The following is an 18,283-nucleotide window of genomic DNA, read 5'->3' on the forward strand; positions in this document are numbered from 1 at the left end:
CATTTCAAATAGCTGTTTGAAAAGGGAAACTGAATGCTTTCAAGAAGCCCTTTTTTAAGCATCACAATATAAACTGGTTTTCCTATTAGTAAATTCTAATTTCTTCAATAGACCTGCTGAAGTTAGTAGGAGTGTTTGGGTTTATGCTTTGCCATCATTTTGAATATGTACATTGTGATTCATTCTGCATTATCGACCTAGAAGATATTGGAAACTTGGTTCATAATTTTCCATATCTATAGAAATGCAAAGGGTAAAATTTAATATAATCTTTTTTTTTCCTCTCCCCCACCTGCTTTTTTGTTCATGAACAGGTGTTTGACAGTGGTGTCACTGTGACTGAGAGTATAGCAGTGGATTGGGTGGGTCGTAACCTTTACTGGACAGACTTTGTTCTGGAAACTATTGAAGTCTCCAAAATGGATGGGAGCCACAGGACTGTGCTGATCAGTGAAAATATAACAAACCCAAGAGGACTAGTGTTAGATCCTAGAACTGAGTAAGATTTTTCATATTATTTTTTATTAAGATGCTTATTTTATGATGTAGCTATTAAAATTTATGGCATGTCCGAATTGTATTGGAATGTAAATGACAAGTGGAAGGAACAACTTAGAACAATTTAGTGTGTTTGCAGAGTTGATTAATATTTCAAGTCATTAAGTATTTACTGGTGATACGTTGTTCTGTTTCAGTGCAACAAGATGGTTTTATACCTATAAAAGATTTTTCTTCATTTGCTTCTGAGTTAAGAAGTATTAATTCAAAATCATGATGTATCACTTCAGTTGGTGGTATACCACAAACAATGTGATTTCATGTCATATGCCTACCTTCATAGTTCCAACTCTGAAATAATTGTCCAGATTGTATTGTTATCACAAAAGCACCTTCGCATTTCAGACAGCAAGTGGTATAGAGTTAATGTGATGATTTGAACTGTTCATGTACAAAATTTTACTCTTTTTTTCCAGGTTTTCAATGCCTTGAACTCTGTTTACTGCCAGTTTCAATGCTGTTAACATTATCAATGCATACCTGTTAGAGTGTAAGCCTGTATTAAATGATTATGTAGCAGTCAGAGGATGAGATTATAATCAACATTAAAAACCAGTGACGTATCTTCTATATGCTGCTATTATTGACGAATAGAAACAACAGTAGAAGTATTAAAAGAATTTTTATAACAGAAATTACTGTAATATCTTCAGTAAACATGTTGCTAAAGTAAATTCAGTATCATTATGTAGGACTGTTCACAGAAAGATTGCTTCTACTTTTTGGCTAATGACTCTATGGAATGTTTCTCAATGGGCAGCTAGTTTTGTTCCCAGATTGCTAACCATGAGTTACTTTTTTCAGTGCTCATGTAATGTTCTGGACGGACTGGGGCCAAAACCCCCGAATTGAAAAAGCCAGCATGGATGGCAAAATGCGCACAGTGATTGTTAATAATAAAATCTACTGGCCCAATGGACTTTCCATTGATTATCCAAATAAACTTCTTTATTTTGCTGATGCTTATCTTGATTATATCGATTTCTGTGATTACAATGGAAACAACAGACGACAGGTGGTTGCAAGTGATCTGGTAAGACACTAGTAGGGAACCGTTGTTTTCCTGTGTCCCTGCTGATAGTACTGAAAAATATATTATCATTGTCATAGACTTGGGTGTATTTTTTTTCAAAATTATTGAGTGAAGCAGATATGAAGTATTTTATCTGCTTCCTGCTGCTGGAAAAAGAGAAATTGCTATCCTATTCAGTCTCTCAGGAGATCTTCAGCAGAGTCTGGAGCTGCATGTAGACTTGGTGCTTTGTAGCACTCTCATCTGTTCTGTCTGCCTGTATGAAATCTGAAGGTGACATCTGACACTGCTGCTACTAGGTGGTGCATTTTCTGTAGGCAAATATAGTAGAGAAAGCCTGGAGAAACTTTTCCTGGTATTTTGTGAGTGATTATTGCTACAATTCATGACAGCAGTGAAGGGTTTTGTGCTATGACTTGTGTGCAGCAGCTCCATCAAGACCATGCCTCTTACAGTCTGTCTCCCAGTGAAGTGCTGCTGATAGCTTGTAGCACTGACCTTGTACCGACTCAATAGCACAGATGTTCAGCTGGCACACAGAAACTGGTATCAATAACCATGTGAATGTTTTCACATTGACTCCTTTGGCTTTTACTTTTGGCTGGAGAGACAATTAGTGTGATATAGGAGCCAAGGAAATCTTTCCACTCCTGGTTATCTGAAATCTAGATACGCCACCTTTGATCCTCTGGTAAATTTTAGGGGAGCTTATCAAGGATGCAGGTTCTTGACAAGTCCATAATTCTCACTAGACATTTCCTCTTGTGCTTTTGAAAATCTACATATTGCTCTTTATCTGTAGGTTCTGCCCAAAGTAGTTAAGACTGCTTCGTTAATTCCTCATTCTCTTTATCTCACGGGGTCTATATAGCATTCCAGTTTTTAAAAAATTATGTTTTCCTCATTATTAATGTATTGGTTTTAGACAATAGATGATATTTCATTTTTGTTTCTGAAAAAATGTCTTTTGAGACACAGTTGCTTCATTATTTATTTATTTTAAAATTATGCTCACCTCTGTTATTACTTCATTGCAAGCTTTACATCTGCAAATCTCCAGAAGTAAATTGGTAATCAACCTTGCCTTTTTAGATATTGCAGCATCCACATGGTCTAACTGTCTTTGAAGATTTTGTGTACTGGAGTGACCGCTATACTAATCGAGTAATTCGGGCCAATAAATGGCATGGAGGAAACCAGACAGTTATGATTTATAACATCCACCAGCCTTTGGGTCTTGTGGCAGTCCATCCTGTAAGGCAGCCTGATGGTAAGTTCATCCAGATTGCAGAAATAAGTATGCAGTGATGTCATGCATTGGAACACCAAGAATCAGTCTTTTCAGCAAATGGGTTGGGTTAAAACAGGCAAGTAATTCATACTATTGACTTGCCTGGTGCTAGGGAAGGCAACCACCTAGGCAGCATTTTGGGATGATGACTAGCCAAAAAGAATAATAAGGAGGTAGTATGTGCCGTTTTCTTGCACTTTGTTCTGAATGTTTTTAGAAGACAATTGAGGCATTTTTGGAAAGCATTTTAATTTTAAAAATTTCTCTCTGTGGCATACTAGATTCAATTTCTTGTGTGGTAATGATTATTTTTGAAAAGATTACTGTCATCAACTTTCTCTGAAAGTACTTCTACATTATTTTAGTCAATGAAACAATAATGATAAATAATCTCCTTCATTGTATTAAGTATTCTCTCTGAGATCTTGTGCAGGTGATCTCTTGCAGCTTAAAGACTAAAAAAATCCTAAATTATTTCTGTTAGGTAGAGATCTTTCATATCAGACTTTTTTGTTATTTCACAGCATGACTTGAAGAGTGTTGGACATGTTGATATGAATATTATCTTTCAGCTTCAGTTGTATTTTTTGTGTATGGAGTGTTTCCAGCTAATAAATATTACTTTTTTTTTTCCTCAAAATACACCCCCATGCCAGGGAAGGTGGAGACTTCCTTGAGTATCTGAGTAAGGCACTAGTACTTTCAGTGCTGGATTTCTTTTGGAACAAAGCCTTCCTCAGACATGTTCAGAACTAAAGCGGCCTATTCTCACTGTAAATTGTTCAGTTAGCAGGGCATAGCCTTAATTTATTCATCATAATTATGGTTTGAGAGGTTTTATTTTACAACCCAAGATTTAAAAAAATTTCTATCCCTGGAGAATTTTTTCTTCTTTTTCTTCATTGTGTTTAGTACATTTTATAATTTTTCATTCTGAATTATTCCATTGTACTTTATGTGGCCAGGCAAAAAGGGAGAGAATAGAGTATTTGCAGAATAGCACAACATACTGATGTTGACAAATGAAGGAATAATTACATGCTAATTGAAATTTTAGATGCAGTAATAAAACTGTCATCTACTCTCCTATTTTGTAAACCATTGGATCTTCCACTAACCAGAATTTAGATTTTTTTTTATACTGATGACATGAACGATTTTCTTACAGTTTGAGTTCTGAGTTTATGCCATTATTTTATTGTCATGTTAATTTGTTTTCAGTTCTTGTTAGTTTTTATATTAGTAACAATTGTGTAAATTCCTGGAACTTCCAAGCTTTTTAGAATAAGGTCTGCTGCCATTGGTAAGGATGTACTCAAAATCTGATTTTTGTTTTCTTATGAAGATTACTCATTCTGAAAAATCTTGTTCAGCAGCAAGTTTGTGGAAGTGGTTTAGATTGAATTTTAGTGTATAGTAATAATAGCAGTCAGGAGAGATCTTCAGTGTCTTTTTTTTACATTTTACAACTTTTCATTCACAGTTTCAAAGTGAGCTCAAAAATTTGGCATTGAATTCCCACTATCTTTGAGTAAGACATTGCAACTATTTTCTCTTTAGTTTCTCCAAGAAGTTTCAGCAAATAATTTAAATCCCCCATCTAGAAGGGTTATTACAATCAAGGACTGCAAATCCCACAGGTTTCCTCATGCAGTTAAGAAAAGTTTGAAATAGAGCTTGAAAGTTTTTTTGTGATGCATAAAAATTGCAAATATTACTATGATAATGTACTGGCTCCGTGGAAAATTGTATCCTGTCACAAGTAAATTGTATTCCTTGTGGTTCTTAGAAATAATTCCATTATTTTAATTTTAAACAAATATCAAAACTTTCTTAATTCTGGGTTAATGTCAGTAGCAATGAGAATATTCTCTCTAGTTGCTTATAGCTGCTAATAGTCCCTTTCTTATTTTCAGGTATTAATTCCTGTGCATCATCCCCATGTAGCCATCTCTGCTTACTTTCTTCATCTGGACCACTTTTTTTTTCCTGTGCTTGCCCTTCAGGATGGATCCTTTCTCCTGATAACAGGAACTGCATCAGAGGTAGGGCAGTACTAATGAGATTTTGAGAGGTGCAGTGATGCTGTGTTTAGTGGGTTTTCATGCCAGAATTTTTACTGCAAAATTTATATAACAGTGTTAAGCAGCCAGTAAAGAAAATCAAAACCAAACCAACCAACCAAGTCTTTGGTCTATTATAAAAGATTCAATGGGTTACTTCTACAGCAGCCCAGTTCCCTGTTAAGTGGTAGCTTGTGCCTATGGGAAGAAGAGGCTAGGATTTGTTCTCCAAAGACCAAAGCACAAGGAAAAGGGGAAGGTAACTGTGTTCAGGAGATTCTCTTCCCCTAGTCCCTAGCAGATGAGAAATGCAGTTGCTGACTCTCACTTTGCAGCTCTCCCATGCATTTTCTCAGATCACCTGATGCATTGCCCTTTGTTAATAAGATTTAAGCATAAGGGTACAAGTTTACCTAAAAATAAATATACCGAAAGGGAGTATGTCTGTTCCCTTAGGGATAAAACCAGAAAACAGTACTGCAGTTATATTTTGTAATAATGATCAGCAGTTGCCCTGTGGTGTTGTTCCATGCTTATGAGTCCTGCTTAATATGCATTAGAACCCATCACAGGCAAGTCCTGCAGAATCCTCAGAGCTTTGGCTGGTTCCCCTTCTAAGAGATTTGAAAAAGCAGCTTCGAGCAGCTGCACAAATATCCTTCTTTTGTCTGGCAGTGAGTGTTCCTGCTTTATTTACTTCCTTCTGCTCAGAATTTGCCTTGTGATTGCACAGTGCTGAAACTTAAAATGTTACAGCAGTTGAAATAACTAATAACCTTGTTCCTAGTGAGGGAACAAACCTCTATGTAAGTGACTTCAAAACATCACTGGTAATATTGAGCCATTCTCAGCATCAGGGAACTTTTGGGTGGGAGGGGGAAAGCATATCATAGTACCTTTTTCTTGACCAGAAGCAACTCTGAATTACTCTTTGTTTTCACAGTTGAACACCCTTTCCTTATTGCTGTAAGAGATAATATAATTTACGGAATTTCTCTGAACCCTGAGGAGAAGACAAATGATGCCATGGTTCCAATAGCAGGAGTTCAAAATGGTGTTGATGTTGACTTTGATGACTCTGAACAGATGATATATTGGGTTGAAAATCCAGTAAGTTAGTATTTGTGTTCAAAATGTGCACTAAATTAAAACCTTTTAACCTTTTTTATTTTTCAGAAGTGTTTTGGAGTGAAATATGTTAGCATTTTTTTGTTGTTGGTGGTGTGGTTGGTTTTTTTTTTTGTTTTGGTTTTTTTTTAAAGTTTTTCTTATTTGATTGGTTGTTTTCCTAGGACAAGTAAAGAAGCTTTGTCTCTTTTGTAAAGTAGTTCTTATTTTTGTCAGCAGAACATCTGATTAATGTTTTTTCCTGACTTGGAGACATGAACAGGAAATACTGGAGAGCATTGACAGACCCACACTCAGCCCTTCTGTGCTGTAGTTTGCTCTCTCTGCTCCCTTGACTTAGGAGTCAACTCTGCAAACACAGCCAGAGCATTTCTCCATGGGAGCAGTGCATTGGACACAGTGACACTTAGCATTAGGATGAATGTATGTGCATTTAGTCTGAGCACTTAATGAACTGACATCATAGAGAAGCATCTTTTTCTTTAAATTGAAAATGGTTGCAAACTCAAAACAATAATTTCCAGGTAGCACATGTGAGGCTTATAGATTTAAAAATGAATTTGAATTTTTAATAGTTATTTATAATTGTTTGACTAATTGCTTTTATTGCTGGTCATGAACTAAGAAACTAGATGTGTTCTATAAGGCTAACTTGTCACAAAAAACAAAAGAGGAAAAAATACATAATTTTTGTGAATGGACACTTCAAAAGGAAAAAATCTCTGGTAGTCTGTCTGAAGACAATGTGTCTTCACTCTTGGAAACTTAAAAACTATCCTTTTTGTCAAGAAAAGCAATAAGGAGGTCTTGGAGAAATATGATGGTAGATAAGGAGATTTCTGTAATTGTGTTTTAACAGAAACAATTCACACAAACTTGTTATGTTTCATCCACACAAGATTTTTGGTTTTTTCCCCAACTTGCTTTCTTTATATTTTGCAGCTCTGAAGTAAATACAATTTTAAAAATAACTAATTTTAAAGTGTATTCGGTGCCACTAATGAAGAAATTACGATTTGCTTAATTATTTATTCTTTTGAAGTTAGAATGTTTAGTTCAATGAAGTACTTAAATAGACCTATTTAAGCAAATCTTTGCCCGAGAAACTACTTAAATACTTGGGAATCTGTTTCATCTTCCCTGCAGTCTGAAAAAATATTCTTGACAGATGTCAGCCTGCAGACCCAGCTGACATATAGAGTAGTGTGGGAGGTCAAGGGCTGATCCATCCCTTAACAGCAAGTTAAATCCTGGCAAGTGGAATGGCAGGTGCCTTTGCAGGGCCAGTGTTAGGTGTTAGGTCTGCTTTGGATGGGTCTTGACAAGGCCTGCCAAAGGTGTGCCTCTGGGCTGTGCCCCCCAGCTGCATCCCTGACCTGCAGGCCTCAGGCTTCTGTTGCTCCCAAACAGAGCTGAGACACCTGTGTCAGTCATGGATCACCCTCTGCAAAAAAGATATTTCTGTAGTTCCTGTGCTCCATTTTATGTTTCTGGTTCTGCCCTATCTCTGCCTTCTTCTGCCTAGAACTGTGCTAGCATTAGAAAAGATTACAGTATAAAAGAAGTGCCAGCGTAGTTGGAATAGAAGAGTGTTTTCTGCTCTTGATATTTTTAAAACTTTTGTTATTTTTCTTTCCAAGGGTGAAATTCACAGAGTGAGGTCGGATGGAGCCAACAGGACAGTTTTTGCTCCAGCAGCTGTTATTGGTGCTCCTACTGGTCTGGCAGTAGACTGGATATCTGCAAACCTGTATTACACTAACCCAGGGACACAGTCAATTGAGGTAATTATTTAAGAGGGACAACAGGAAAGTAAGAGCCTAGATTTTTCACTGCTACGTATAAAGATGGAAATTAGTAATATTTATTTTGTGAAAACCTTAAATTATATTTACTTTAAAGTGTAATATGTTCGTAGAAAAATACTTTACAAACTTGAAAAGAAACTTAAATTTAAACATAGTCAAAACGATTGAAAGCGATATATTCTGGACATTCTTATTTGTGCGTAGATCTATCCTGCAAACTTTATTTGTGTATAAATTTCTTTCTTTATTTTCTCCCTACAATGCCTTAGGCTTCTAGTGTTTAACACACAGATGTGTTTAACACTATGATGACTAGAGTTACTACTGTTACTATCCTTCCTTCAAATCAATGATCCCAATGCAATGCCTCTGTTAGTAAAGGAATGCTGCCATTGAACGCAGTAAGATCCATTCCCAAATGCTTTGGTAATGTATCATGTAGATTTCTAGAGACAAGCAGTCTCATGATATGTGAAGGATAAAATTGTCATTCAGAGTAGGGAAATGAAGGATAAGTAATATATAATATAGTAATGACTGTGAATAAACCCAGTCATTAGTGTTCTTGTTCCAAAATATAAATGCCTACTATTGAATTAAAAGGCAGATAATTTGAGCAAATGAAATGTGATACTTCCTAAATCAGAATTTCATCAACCCATTCAGGCCTTGAAGATATTATGGAAACTGAAAGATAAATTGTTTTTATGCTTAGGACCCTTCCTTTTTATCATAGGCAGGTTCTTAGCTGCAAGCAGCTCTTTCAAGGGGTGCATGTTAGAGAAAGGTGGTGGTTAGAGTACAGAACAATGTGCTTTTACTTCATGGTATTCAAGAAAGTCTTCTGCAATTTCAACTCCATGTTGATTTAGGCTTCATTCCTGTAATTTGAAAATGCGCTGTAAGTTCTATATTGCATGGTCTGATAAGTTCAATGTTTGCATAGGTCCTGAAGCTGCATGGTGACATAATGTACAGGAAAACACTGATTACCAATGATGGCACCTCTCTGGGAGCTGGCACACCAATTGGTTTGGCAGTTGATCCAGCAAGAGGGTAAATTTCCACAACTGTTGTATTTGCTCATGCTTTTTCTTGTTTTTTAGGGTTTTCATCCTGGATTTGACACGGTTTGGTTTGTTTCATATTTGGGCAGAATTTATTTACTCTTTTTAAGCTGTAAAAAATAAGTGCATGGCTTCCTAAATTACTGCATTGATGTTCATCCTCCTTAATTTACAATATGCTTGTATAGTACCATTTTTTAATGTAAAAAAAATCTCAGAATATTATGATTGTGAAAAAATCCCTGAAAAATGGGAACCCAGAATAAAGAGTACTCCAAAATCTTTCTGTAAAATACCTTGTGATGTCTGACTTGGGCCTAGAAAGATGTATTACATGGGAAAAATGTCACATGTCAAAAAGTATAACACTAAATATAATTTTGCTGCTTGTTCCCAAACAGAACAATTTGCCTTTTTTTTGTTTCATCTAGATTTTTTCTGATTCTGTAGTTTTAATTGAAAATTGAAACCAAATTCACTCTGAAATGTTGCAGCCATCTGTGAAACAGAATTAGTATTATTATTATAAGGAGGAGTCCTTTTGTGTTATAGTCATAAACTCTACTGCATTTACCTGCTGATGGTATCGTGGGATGAAATAGGCAAGGTTATGGATTTCTAAAAATTATTTAAGAGGCATTCCTCTCTTTCAAGAGAAGTAGGTGTTTCTCTTTGTCGAGAGAACAAGCACTCTTCTCCTTCTCAAATAAGCTCTTTTTAATTGTGGTTTGATTCAATGTGAGTTGTGTTCAGCATGTGCTGAAGTGTTTGACTGACAGAGGAATCGGTTTTAAGCGTATGCTCAAGCGACTCTGGTCCACTGATTTCTCTTGCCACTTTTGCTAACAGATCTGCTAATGTGTCTTACAGGAAGCTGTACTGGACAGACCAGGGAACTGACAGTGGAGTCCCAGCAAAGATTGCCAGTGCAAACATGGATGGCTCAGGCATACAAACCCTCTTCACTGGCAACCTGGACCATGTGGAGTTTCTTACCATTGACATTAAGGAACAAAAGTTGTACTGGGCTGTCACAAGCACAGGAATGGTAGGAGATGTATTTTTAATAATTGCTTCTTTACCTGTCGGTGCATCTATGGTTCACATGAGTGATTCAGTTACTTCAGTTTTCTCTTATAAATGGGAGTTGCAGGACCAAGCAAAATCTGGATAGTTGTTATTAAATACCATCAAAAGTATAAGATCAGAAATCACATACTGCTTGCCTTTTCTTCTTCCTACCTTGTACCTAAAGATTTCACGCACAAGAGAGATTTTAGTATCATGCATTGCATTTTTGTTTTATATTATAACACTGAACTGTTGCTATAGGAAATATAATCCTAATCTTTAAAATGATTTCTTAGGTTGAGAGAGGCAATTTGGATGGTACAAATCGTGTGACTCTGGTGGTTCATCTTTCTCATCCCTGGGGAGTTGCTGTGTATGGTACCTTTCTGTACTATACTGATCGAGATTATGAAGTAATTGAACGAGTTGACAAGGCCACTGGTGCAAACAAAGTCGTACTGAGAGATAATGTCCCAAGACTGAAGAGCCTACGAGTGTATTACAGAGACAGTGAGTATTTGTAGAGACATGTTTCAGGATATTCAACTTGCAAAAACGCGAACTTTCCTTAGAGACCGAATGGTTGATCTTTCAAAGGATATGCTTTGATTCGGCTTGCAGGAAAAGTGTCAGCAGCATTTTGCCTGTTTTTGGTAAAGAGATGCTCCACCATCTAGCTAAGACATCTACTGGCTCATGTAGTTTTACTAAGGTCGTGTTGACTATTTTGTTACTTTAGCTTCAAATTTGTTTTATCTGGCTGTTGGCCCCATTGATCTTAGATGACAAGAGGCCAGTAAACCCATTGCTATCACATCTCTGCTAAAATGTATTCTGATTAGCATCTTTATTTTTGTCAGCTGATTGTTAATACTATACAACTATATGCATTTGGGTGTATATCTATGGGTGTTTGTGATGATACAGTTGAGATTTTTGTTTTGCCATGTATGTCTTTTGCAGATTCTGCTGGTTCCACAAATGGCTGCAGTAATAATATTGGAGTGTGCCAGCAGCTTTGTCTGCCTGTACCTGGTGGATTATTCACCTGTGCCTGTGCTACTGGCTTTCAGCTAAATCCTGATAACAGAACCTGTTCCTCATACAGTTCATTTGTAGTTGTTTCCATGCTCTCTGCAATTAAGGGATTTAGTTTAGACACATCAGATCACTCTGAAGCCATGGTACCACTGGCAGGAAGAGGTATGTGAATATTATAATAGGAAAATATCTTGTCATGCCTGGTATTTTGGCATTTCTTTCTAGCATAGCACATACTTTAAAGAATATAGTTTCTATAAAAAATCATTAACTAATACTTTTCAAAATATTTCAGGACGAAATGCACTTCATGTGGATGTTCACATGCCTTCTGGTTTCATTTTCTGGTGTGACTTCAGTAGCACAGTTTCTTCTCAGAATGCAATACGTAAAATTAAACCTGATGGTTCTTATTTTAGAAATGTTGTTACAAATGGAATAGGGCGAAATGGGATCCGTGGCATTGCAATTGACTGGGTAGCAGGTAAGCACAGCTGAATTTAGGAGAATGTTATTCTTTACATATTATAAAAATTTTAGGCTAACATAAGCAGATTCTAATGGAACTATTTTGAATGGAAGTACCATGGTTCTAGCTTGTGGTTTAATTGACTGATTTTAAAATAAGAGGAAGTAATGAATGGCTCTTATGTTTATTTATATATATCTGTAAAGGTGAAAGTTTATCAGAGAAGATTTCAAGACCTTTTTCTCTCCTGATGCTTTAATATTTGTCTTAGGCCTCTGTTCTTGTCTGTACATTTGTACGTAGCTGTGAACTCCCATTGTGAAAGCACGTACCAGAGAAGAATGCACAAAACCTGTCTTATGACATTGTAAATAAGAAAGGACTTTTTATCTACCCTCAGATTGCTGTGTACACATAAGTTATAATGAAAAGTAAAAAACGCAGAAGAAATATTTATCTTTGATCTATAATTTCCACATGTGCACTTCCTGTTCCTATTTAAACATATTAGAGATTAATTAAAATATTAACTCTTCAGAAAGTATTAATCAACAATTACCATTAATACTTTAGTTTTGTGTATATATATATATATATATATATATATATATGTACTGTATATGTGTTTTGCAAAAGTTCTTCAGTTGATTGATAGGCTTGTTGGGATGAGTTTTAGGATAATCATCTGCTGTAAACACTTAATTTAGTTTCTGTATACAGTCTTGTGCCATAACATGGATTTCATAGTTGCGTGTTTTAAAAGGCAACTGTACTACTGATACCCATGGCCATCCATGAGTATTTAGAAATTAATTGACTACTGTCAGTTTGGTTGCTTCTTTCTAATTCATCTGATGGTAGGCAAATACCTTATGCTTCCAAGTACTAACATATGGCTATTCATTTTGTGGTTCAGTATTTTACCAACTTGTGTTTCTCAGGTGTTGATGCTGATATTAACTTTCTCTTTTGCTTTTCTGATTTGTTTTGTTTTGGTTTTTGTATACAGGAAATCTTTATTTTACAAATGCCTTCCTCACAGAGACTTTTATAGAAGTTTTGCGTTTAAACACAACATATCGTCGTGTGCTTCTGAAAACTACCATAGACATGCCAAGGCACATAGTAGTTGACCCAAAAAACAGATATCTCTTCTGGGCTGATTATGGGCAAAATCCAAAGATCGAACGTGCATTTCTTGACTGCACCAACAGAACAGTTCTTGTGTCTGAGGGCATTGTCACACCTCGTGGGTTGGCCATAGATCACAGCAATGGCTACGTTTACTGGGTGGACGATTCCTTAGATATGATTGCAAGAATTCAGCCCGATGGTGGTGATGTTGAAATTGTGCGTTATGGCAGTCGCTATCCAACTCCATATGGTATCACTATCTTTGGCAATTCCATGATCTGGGTGGATCGAAACCTGAAAAAAGTCTTCCAAGCCAGCAAGCAGCCAGGCAATACTGATCAGCCAACAGTAATAAGAGATAACATTAATTGGCTAAGGGATGTTACAATTTACAACAGTAATTTCCAGTCACGTTCTCCCCTTGATGTCAACAACAATCCTTGTTTGGACAACAATGGAGGTTGTTCTCACCTCTGTTTTGCTCTCCCTGACCTTCAGACACCGAAATGTGGTTGTGCCTTTGGAACACTAGACAGTGATGGGAAGAGATGTTCCATTTCAACAGATGATTACCTGATTTTTGCTCTTGAAAATGGCCTCAGAAGTATCCACCTAGATCCTGAAAACCACAGTCCTCCCTTCCGCCCAGTCAATGTGTTAAGAACTGCTGTGGCCCTGGATTTTGACAGCATAAACAACCGAATATATTTTACACAAAGTTACCCTTCAGGAACAGGAAGAATCAGTTATGTTAGTATTTACTCAGGAATTAGCTCCCCAACTGTAGTTGCATCTGGTAAGTGCACTGAAATATAGCACAAAGTAGTCAGATATTTTTAAAAAATGACCTGCAGCACCTACCACTATCCCAACAGGTATTTTTATGCTAAAGGTCAAGGTCAACCACTTAGTTAAGATATCTAATAAAATTATATTTTTTCTTTCTCATTTTTTCCTTTTCTGATATTCTTATTTCAGATTCTTATTCTTATTTCTTATTTTTATCTTTTGATCCCAATGATATGGAAATATAAAACTGGATAGATATTATTCTGTATATAAAATGATACATAATAAATTAAAATTAAATGTAATAAATTAATATAATGGAGTGAGGGAGGATTCCTGCTACATGAAGAATAGCAACCAGGATTCCTGCTACATGAAGAATAGCATTCCCTCATTTCCTGTGAGGGAAATGTCTTTGTAAAACTATTGTATAGCCAGGTCTGCCTGATTCCCAAGTATTACTACTCCAGTTTTTCAAATGGACAGATTTGCACTGGTGCCAATGGCATTTCAAAGAAGTCTTCAGTGTAGCCAAATTATAATAGATGAAGAGTGCTGAAGTATCTCAGGAAACCATGCTGAGCTTTTGTGTGTTTTTGCTTGCATGTGCCTAAGACTTGGGGACTCCAGATGGCATAGCCTTTGACTGGATCAACAACAGAGTTTACTGCAGTGACTATCTTAATCAGACCATCAGCTCAATGGCTGTGGATGGATCAAACCGCACTGTGATCGCCCGTGTGCCACGGCCAAGAGCCATTGTATTAGATCCCTGCAGAGGGTATGTGTTGAACTTTGTTTTGACTGCAGGTGCAAGTACAATTTAGACCTTGACAAAGACTGTCAGAGACTTCTATAACCCTAACCCTTTTTCTGTTGTATTCCTTGAATGCTTCAGAAGAATTCTTGTTTCTGTATCAACATTTCCTGAGAGGATGGGGACATTACTGTATGATACTGTGCTTTTAATTTCATTACCAGTTATGCTGTGTTATAATTAAGAAAGATAAGAAAGAGATTAATTGACTTTAGTGGATTCACATAGGAGCTGGAAAAAATTTTCTGAAGTTCACTGCAGTGGACCCCAGTGATCCCTCTAGAAGACTCCCTTGTCAATGCGAGCCAAAATAGAGGAAGAAGATATTTTCTTGTAGTTTTGCAATGCACACTTAAGTAAGAGACATGAGGGTGGAAATACCACCAAAAGCAGAGTTTGTGAGTTTTGTTTTATGAAAATATAATTATGTTATTGACAGGTATATGTACTGGACTGACTGGAGTTCAAATGCAAAGATTGAACGAGCTACACTTGGAGGAAACTTCAGAACACCCATTGTGAGCACAAACTTGGTATGGCCAAATGGACTGACCCTGGACTATGAAGAACAGCAGCTGTACTGGGCTGATGCAAATCTGTATGTATTGAAAACATACTTGATGGTTTACATTTAGTTAATATTTTAATGGCTCTATTTATTTTTCCTCATTTCTTAGCTGGTTTTCAGCATTTCAGTTGAATTTGGTACATGACATTATAGAATGTTAGGAGTTGCTTAATAGCAATGAAATGTCAAATTTTAATATTGCTGTGAAACTATTGTGCAATAAGAAGTTATATTAAGTCACAGTGTAGATTTTGTTCTCTGCTTTATACACTTGCACCTGCTGTCAGTTTGTTTGTCTTACATGCAATTCAGGACTTTCATAAGTGTCTTCTCCAAAAAATACAGTCGCAGTACACATTTTACAGTATGCATTGCTCATAGTTAATGCCTATCACCTGTGGAATTTGGCCTGATATTCTTCCTGTTGCCTACCAGGCAGAGCTCTACCCTTGAATTTATGCCACAGAATTTCTTCCATCAGCAGGAAAGTTTTAAAAAATTGTTTCATTTTCTCACCATTCAAATTTACCCATGGTCTCGGAGAAACCACTGCAGCAGTCAGATCTTTCCCCTCTGATTCCTTCAGTATAGAAGTTATTTTTCAGACTGTTGTATGAGAAGAGTGTTCTCTGTAGTGTAATATAAATCCCATGGCCTGTGTCTCTATGGAATCTTCTGGGAAGAAGGAGGCTGTTGGATTTATCTGCATGCAGGAGGTCAAGACACTTGTAATGGGATGTCTCTGTTAAGAGGAATTTAGCATGTCAAATGGAACGTACACTTTTCTGTTTCAAACTCTAGTTAATGGAGTTGGGGGAACATAAGCAGCACCCAAGATATTGGTGAACACTACTGAAGTGCTGGATGTCAGTTGCCAGACTAGTTAGGGCGTGGTTTTATACATAAGTTAAAAGACTTCTTTAAGATATTATAATTTATTTGTTTTTGTAGGCAGAAGATTGAGAGATGCACTCTCACTGGTACAAATCGTGAGGTCATTGTTAGCACTGCTCTGCATCCATTTGCAATGACAGTGTTTGATCAGCACATATATTGGACAGACTGGAACACACGAAGCATTTACAGAGCTAATAAGTATGATGGTTCAGATCAGATTGTAATGATCATGAATCTTCCACAAAGACCAATGGATATTCATGTCTGGGCAAAGAGTAAGCAGCAGCAGTGTATGAACCCTTGCAACCAGTTCAATGGTGGCTGCAGTCACATCTGTGCGCCAGGTAAGCTGTTATGCTTGATGACTGCAAGCTATTACTCTTGGCTGTATTAGAGTTTAGACTATAACAATTCTAGTCACATGGGGACAGTTGAAATATTTCTTAGTGTTCACAATTTTTTAGTATCTATTTTATTTATAAATGCAATCAAAATAATTGCCATTTAAGATCATGGTGTTTCACCAACACACCTAGGGGTTGTGTCTGAGAATCCTCACAAGTGAAAATTATGGGTTTCTCTTAAACCAAACTTAAACCAAACCATTGTTTTCTGGGGTTTAAACTTTCCTTGGATGAGATATGAAGTGAGTGTTGCAGGATATGCTTACCTTAAGAGTATATGCTCTTACTAATCAGATGTTTCCTACAAGACATTCTAAAAATTTATGGTTGCTATTTCTTTACATAAGTGTTATAGAGCTGTTTCATGTGTTGTAGATTTTTGGAAGTTATGATTCTTGACTTTGAAAAAGTAATTCAGTGCCTGTTTTCATTTGTAGCATCTTAAATACCATTAAAGATCTATCTTGCCTGAAAACAACTCAAACTTCTCATTAATTTTGAGAAGAGCAGTTTGTCTGTTGCAAGAAATTTTGAACACCTGTTTTGATTTTGAGGGATAAAGTCTCAGTGGATAACTGTGATATTTGAAAGCATCACATGCCATCTTGCTGCCAGTAAAAAGGCATTTGGACAACAAGCAAGTACTAAGATACTCCAAATTCTGATCTCAGTTCCTCTAAGGAACTCTGAAATAACTGTTGTGCGTTTTAATGGGTTTGCATATGCTTAACTGAGATAAAAGTCTGGCTAAGTCACTACTATCTAAGCAAATAGATTGTATAGGAATTATGAAAATTGTTTTGCCTTTTCCAGTGTTACAACTGTGAACACTTTCATGGAAATCTATATAAAACATCAATGTTAAATTTGTTTCCTTTTTGTTATGTCCTATTTTTATTTTTTTAAACTGTCAAACATAAATTTAGGTCCAGCTGGTGCAGAATGTCAGTGCCCCTCTGAAGGTCGCTGGTATTTAGCCAATAACAACAAGCACTGTATTGTGGATAATGGTACCAGGTGTGATACTGGTTTCTTCACGTGCCTTAATGGACATTGTATCTCTGAGCGGTGGAAATGTGACAATGACAATGATTGTGGTGATGGCAGTGATGAGTTGGAAAGTGTGTGTGGTAAGCATTTAAAATAACTGCTTTAGAAAGGATACTCTGTCTTGCCTGTTCTGTAGTCTCTGTCAGCTTTATGGCTTTATGATCATTGATCTTATGGCTGTAGTTTAGAAACGATCCCTTGCTTGCTCATAGATTTTAGGTCTGAAAGATTAGTGGTTTGCTTTCGAATCCAGAAGCATTGTAGTATTGAATTTTTTGTCATGTATAGCCAATTTCTAATTTTTTAATTTAAATATGTATTTTACTTTTCATGCAGTCCGTTTTGCAGCTGTGTTTGCCCTGGCAGGTAAAAATATTGTGATTTTGCTTGTTACTTTGTCAGAGAACTTAGATTACATTTTATCCACTTTTTTTTTTCTTTTTATTTTCTGCAGCTTTCCATACTTGTCAGCCAACAGCTTTCACCTGTGGCAATGGCCGATGCGTACCGTATCATTACCGCTGCGATCACTACAATGACTGCGGAGATAACAGCGATGAGCTTGGCTGCTTGTTCCGAACCTGTGACTCCCACACGGAATTTACTTGCAATAATGGAAGGTGTATATCCCTTCAGTATGTCTGCAATGGAGTAAACAACTGTTATGACAATGGCACATCAGATGAGAGGAATTGTCGTAAGTTGAGCCTTAGTATCTAGTGCCTGTTGGTGTCTGACTCTCTAGACAAAGGAAGAGGGAAATGTGGTTTTATGTGAAGAAATCTGACAAAACCAGTAAGAAGGACAAAAGTTTTTAAAATTTACATTACAGGTACTGTTTAGTGTTGTTTGAAGCAAATAGAGTTGAAAATCATGTTCTGGAACACCCTAAGATATTACATATTAAATGTTGCTGTAAGTAGTCTGCCTTGAAGCAACAAATGCTCATGCAGTATGTAATGTTAATTCTTGTAAATAATTCCATGCATTTCAAAAATACTATTTCTGATAACTTGGATTGAGGGTTTATGTTTTTGCAGGATTAACCTGGAATTTGACAATGGCCTTTTACTTTGTGTCATGCTATAGTAATTA

The 18,283-nt window shown here is 36.5% G+C and overlaps 1 protein-coding gene across 2 annotated transcripts in view; it reads left to right on the forward strand.

Moving 5' to 3' along the window:
* LRP2 (LDL receptor related protein 2) overlaps positions 1-18,283 on the forward strand; it is a 111,702-nt gene that overhangs the window by 53,369 nt on the left and 40,050 nt on the right. For both annotated transcript variants that reach the window (XM_030952221.1, XM_030952222.1), the window contains 17 exons: positions 315-499; positions 1,363-1,591; positions 2,684-2,861; positions 4,799-4,927; positions 5,889-6,055; positions 7,714-7,857; positions 8,828-8,937; positions 9,819-9,996; positions 10,316-10,529; positions 10,983-11,222; positions 11,356-11,544; positions 12,539-13,459; positions 14,068-14,233; positions 14,709-14,867; positions 15,789-16,078; positions 17,065-17,268; positions 17,643-17,885. In XM_030952221.1, the coding sequence (XP_030808081.1) occupies positions 315-499; positions 1,363-1,591; positions 2,684-2,861; positions 4,799-4,927; positions 5,889-6,055; positions 7,714-7,857; positions 8,828-8,937; positions 9,819-9,996; positions 10,316-10,529; positions 10,983-11,222; positions 11,356-11,544; positions 12,539-13,459; positions 14,068-14,233; positions 14,709-14,867; positions 15,789-16,078; positions 17,065-17,268; positions 17,643-17,885 (3,946 nt within the window). The remainder of the gene's footprint in view (positions 1-314; positions 500-1,362; positions 1,592-2,683; positions 2,862-4,798; positions 4,928-5,888; positions 6,056-7,713; positions 7,858-8,827; positions 8,938-9,818; positions 9,997-10,315; positions 10,530-10,982; positions 11,223-11,355; positions 11,545-12,538; positions 13,460-14,067; positions 14,234-14,708; positions 14,868-15,788; positions 16,079-17,064; positions 17,269-17,642; positions 17,886-18,283) is intronic.

This window comes from Camarhynchus parvulus, chromosome 7 (genome assembly GCF_901933205.1).
Source record: "Camarhynchus parvulus chromosome 7, STF_HiC, whole genome shotgun sequence".
Taxonomy (NCBI): domain Eukaryota; kingdom Metazoa; phylum Chordata; class Aves; order Passeriformes; family Thraupidae; genus Camarhynchus; species Camarhynchus parvulus.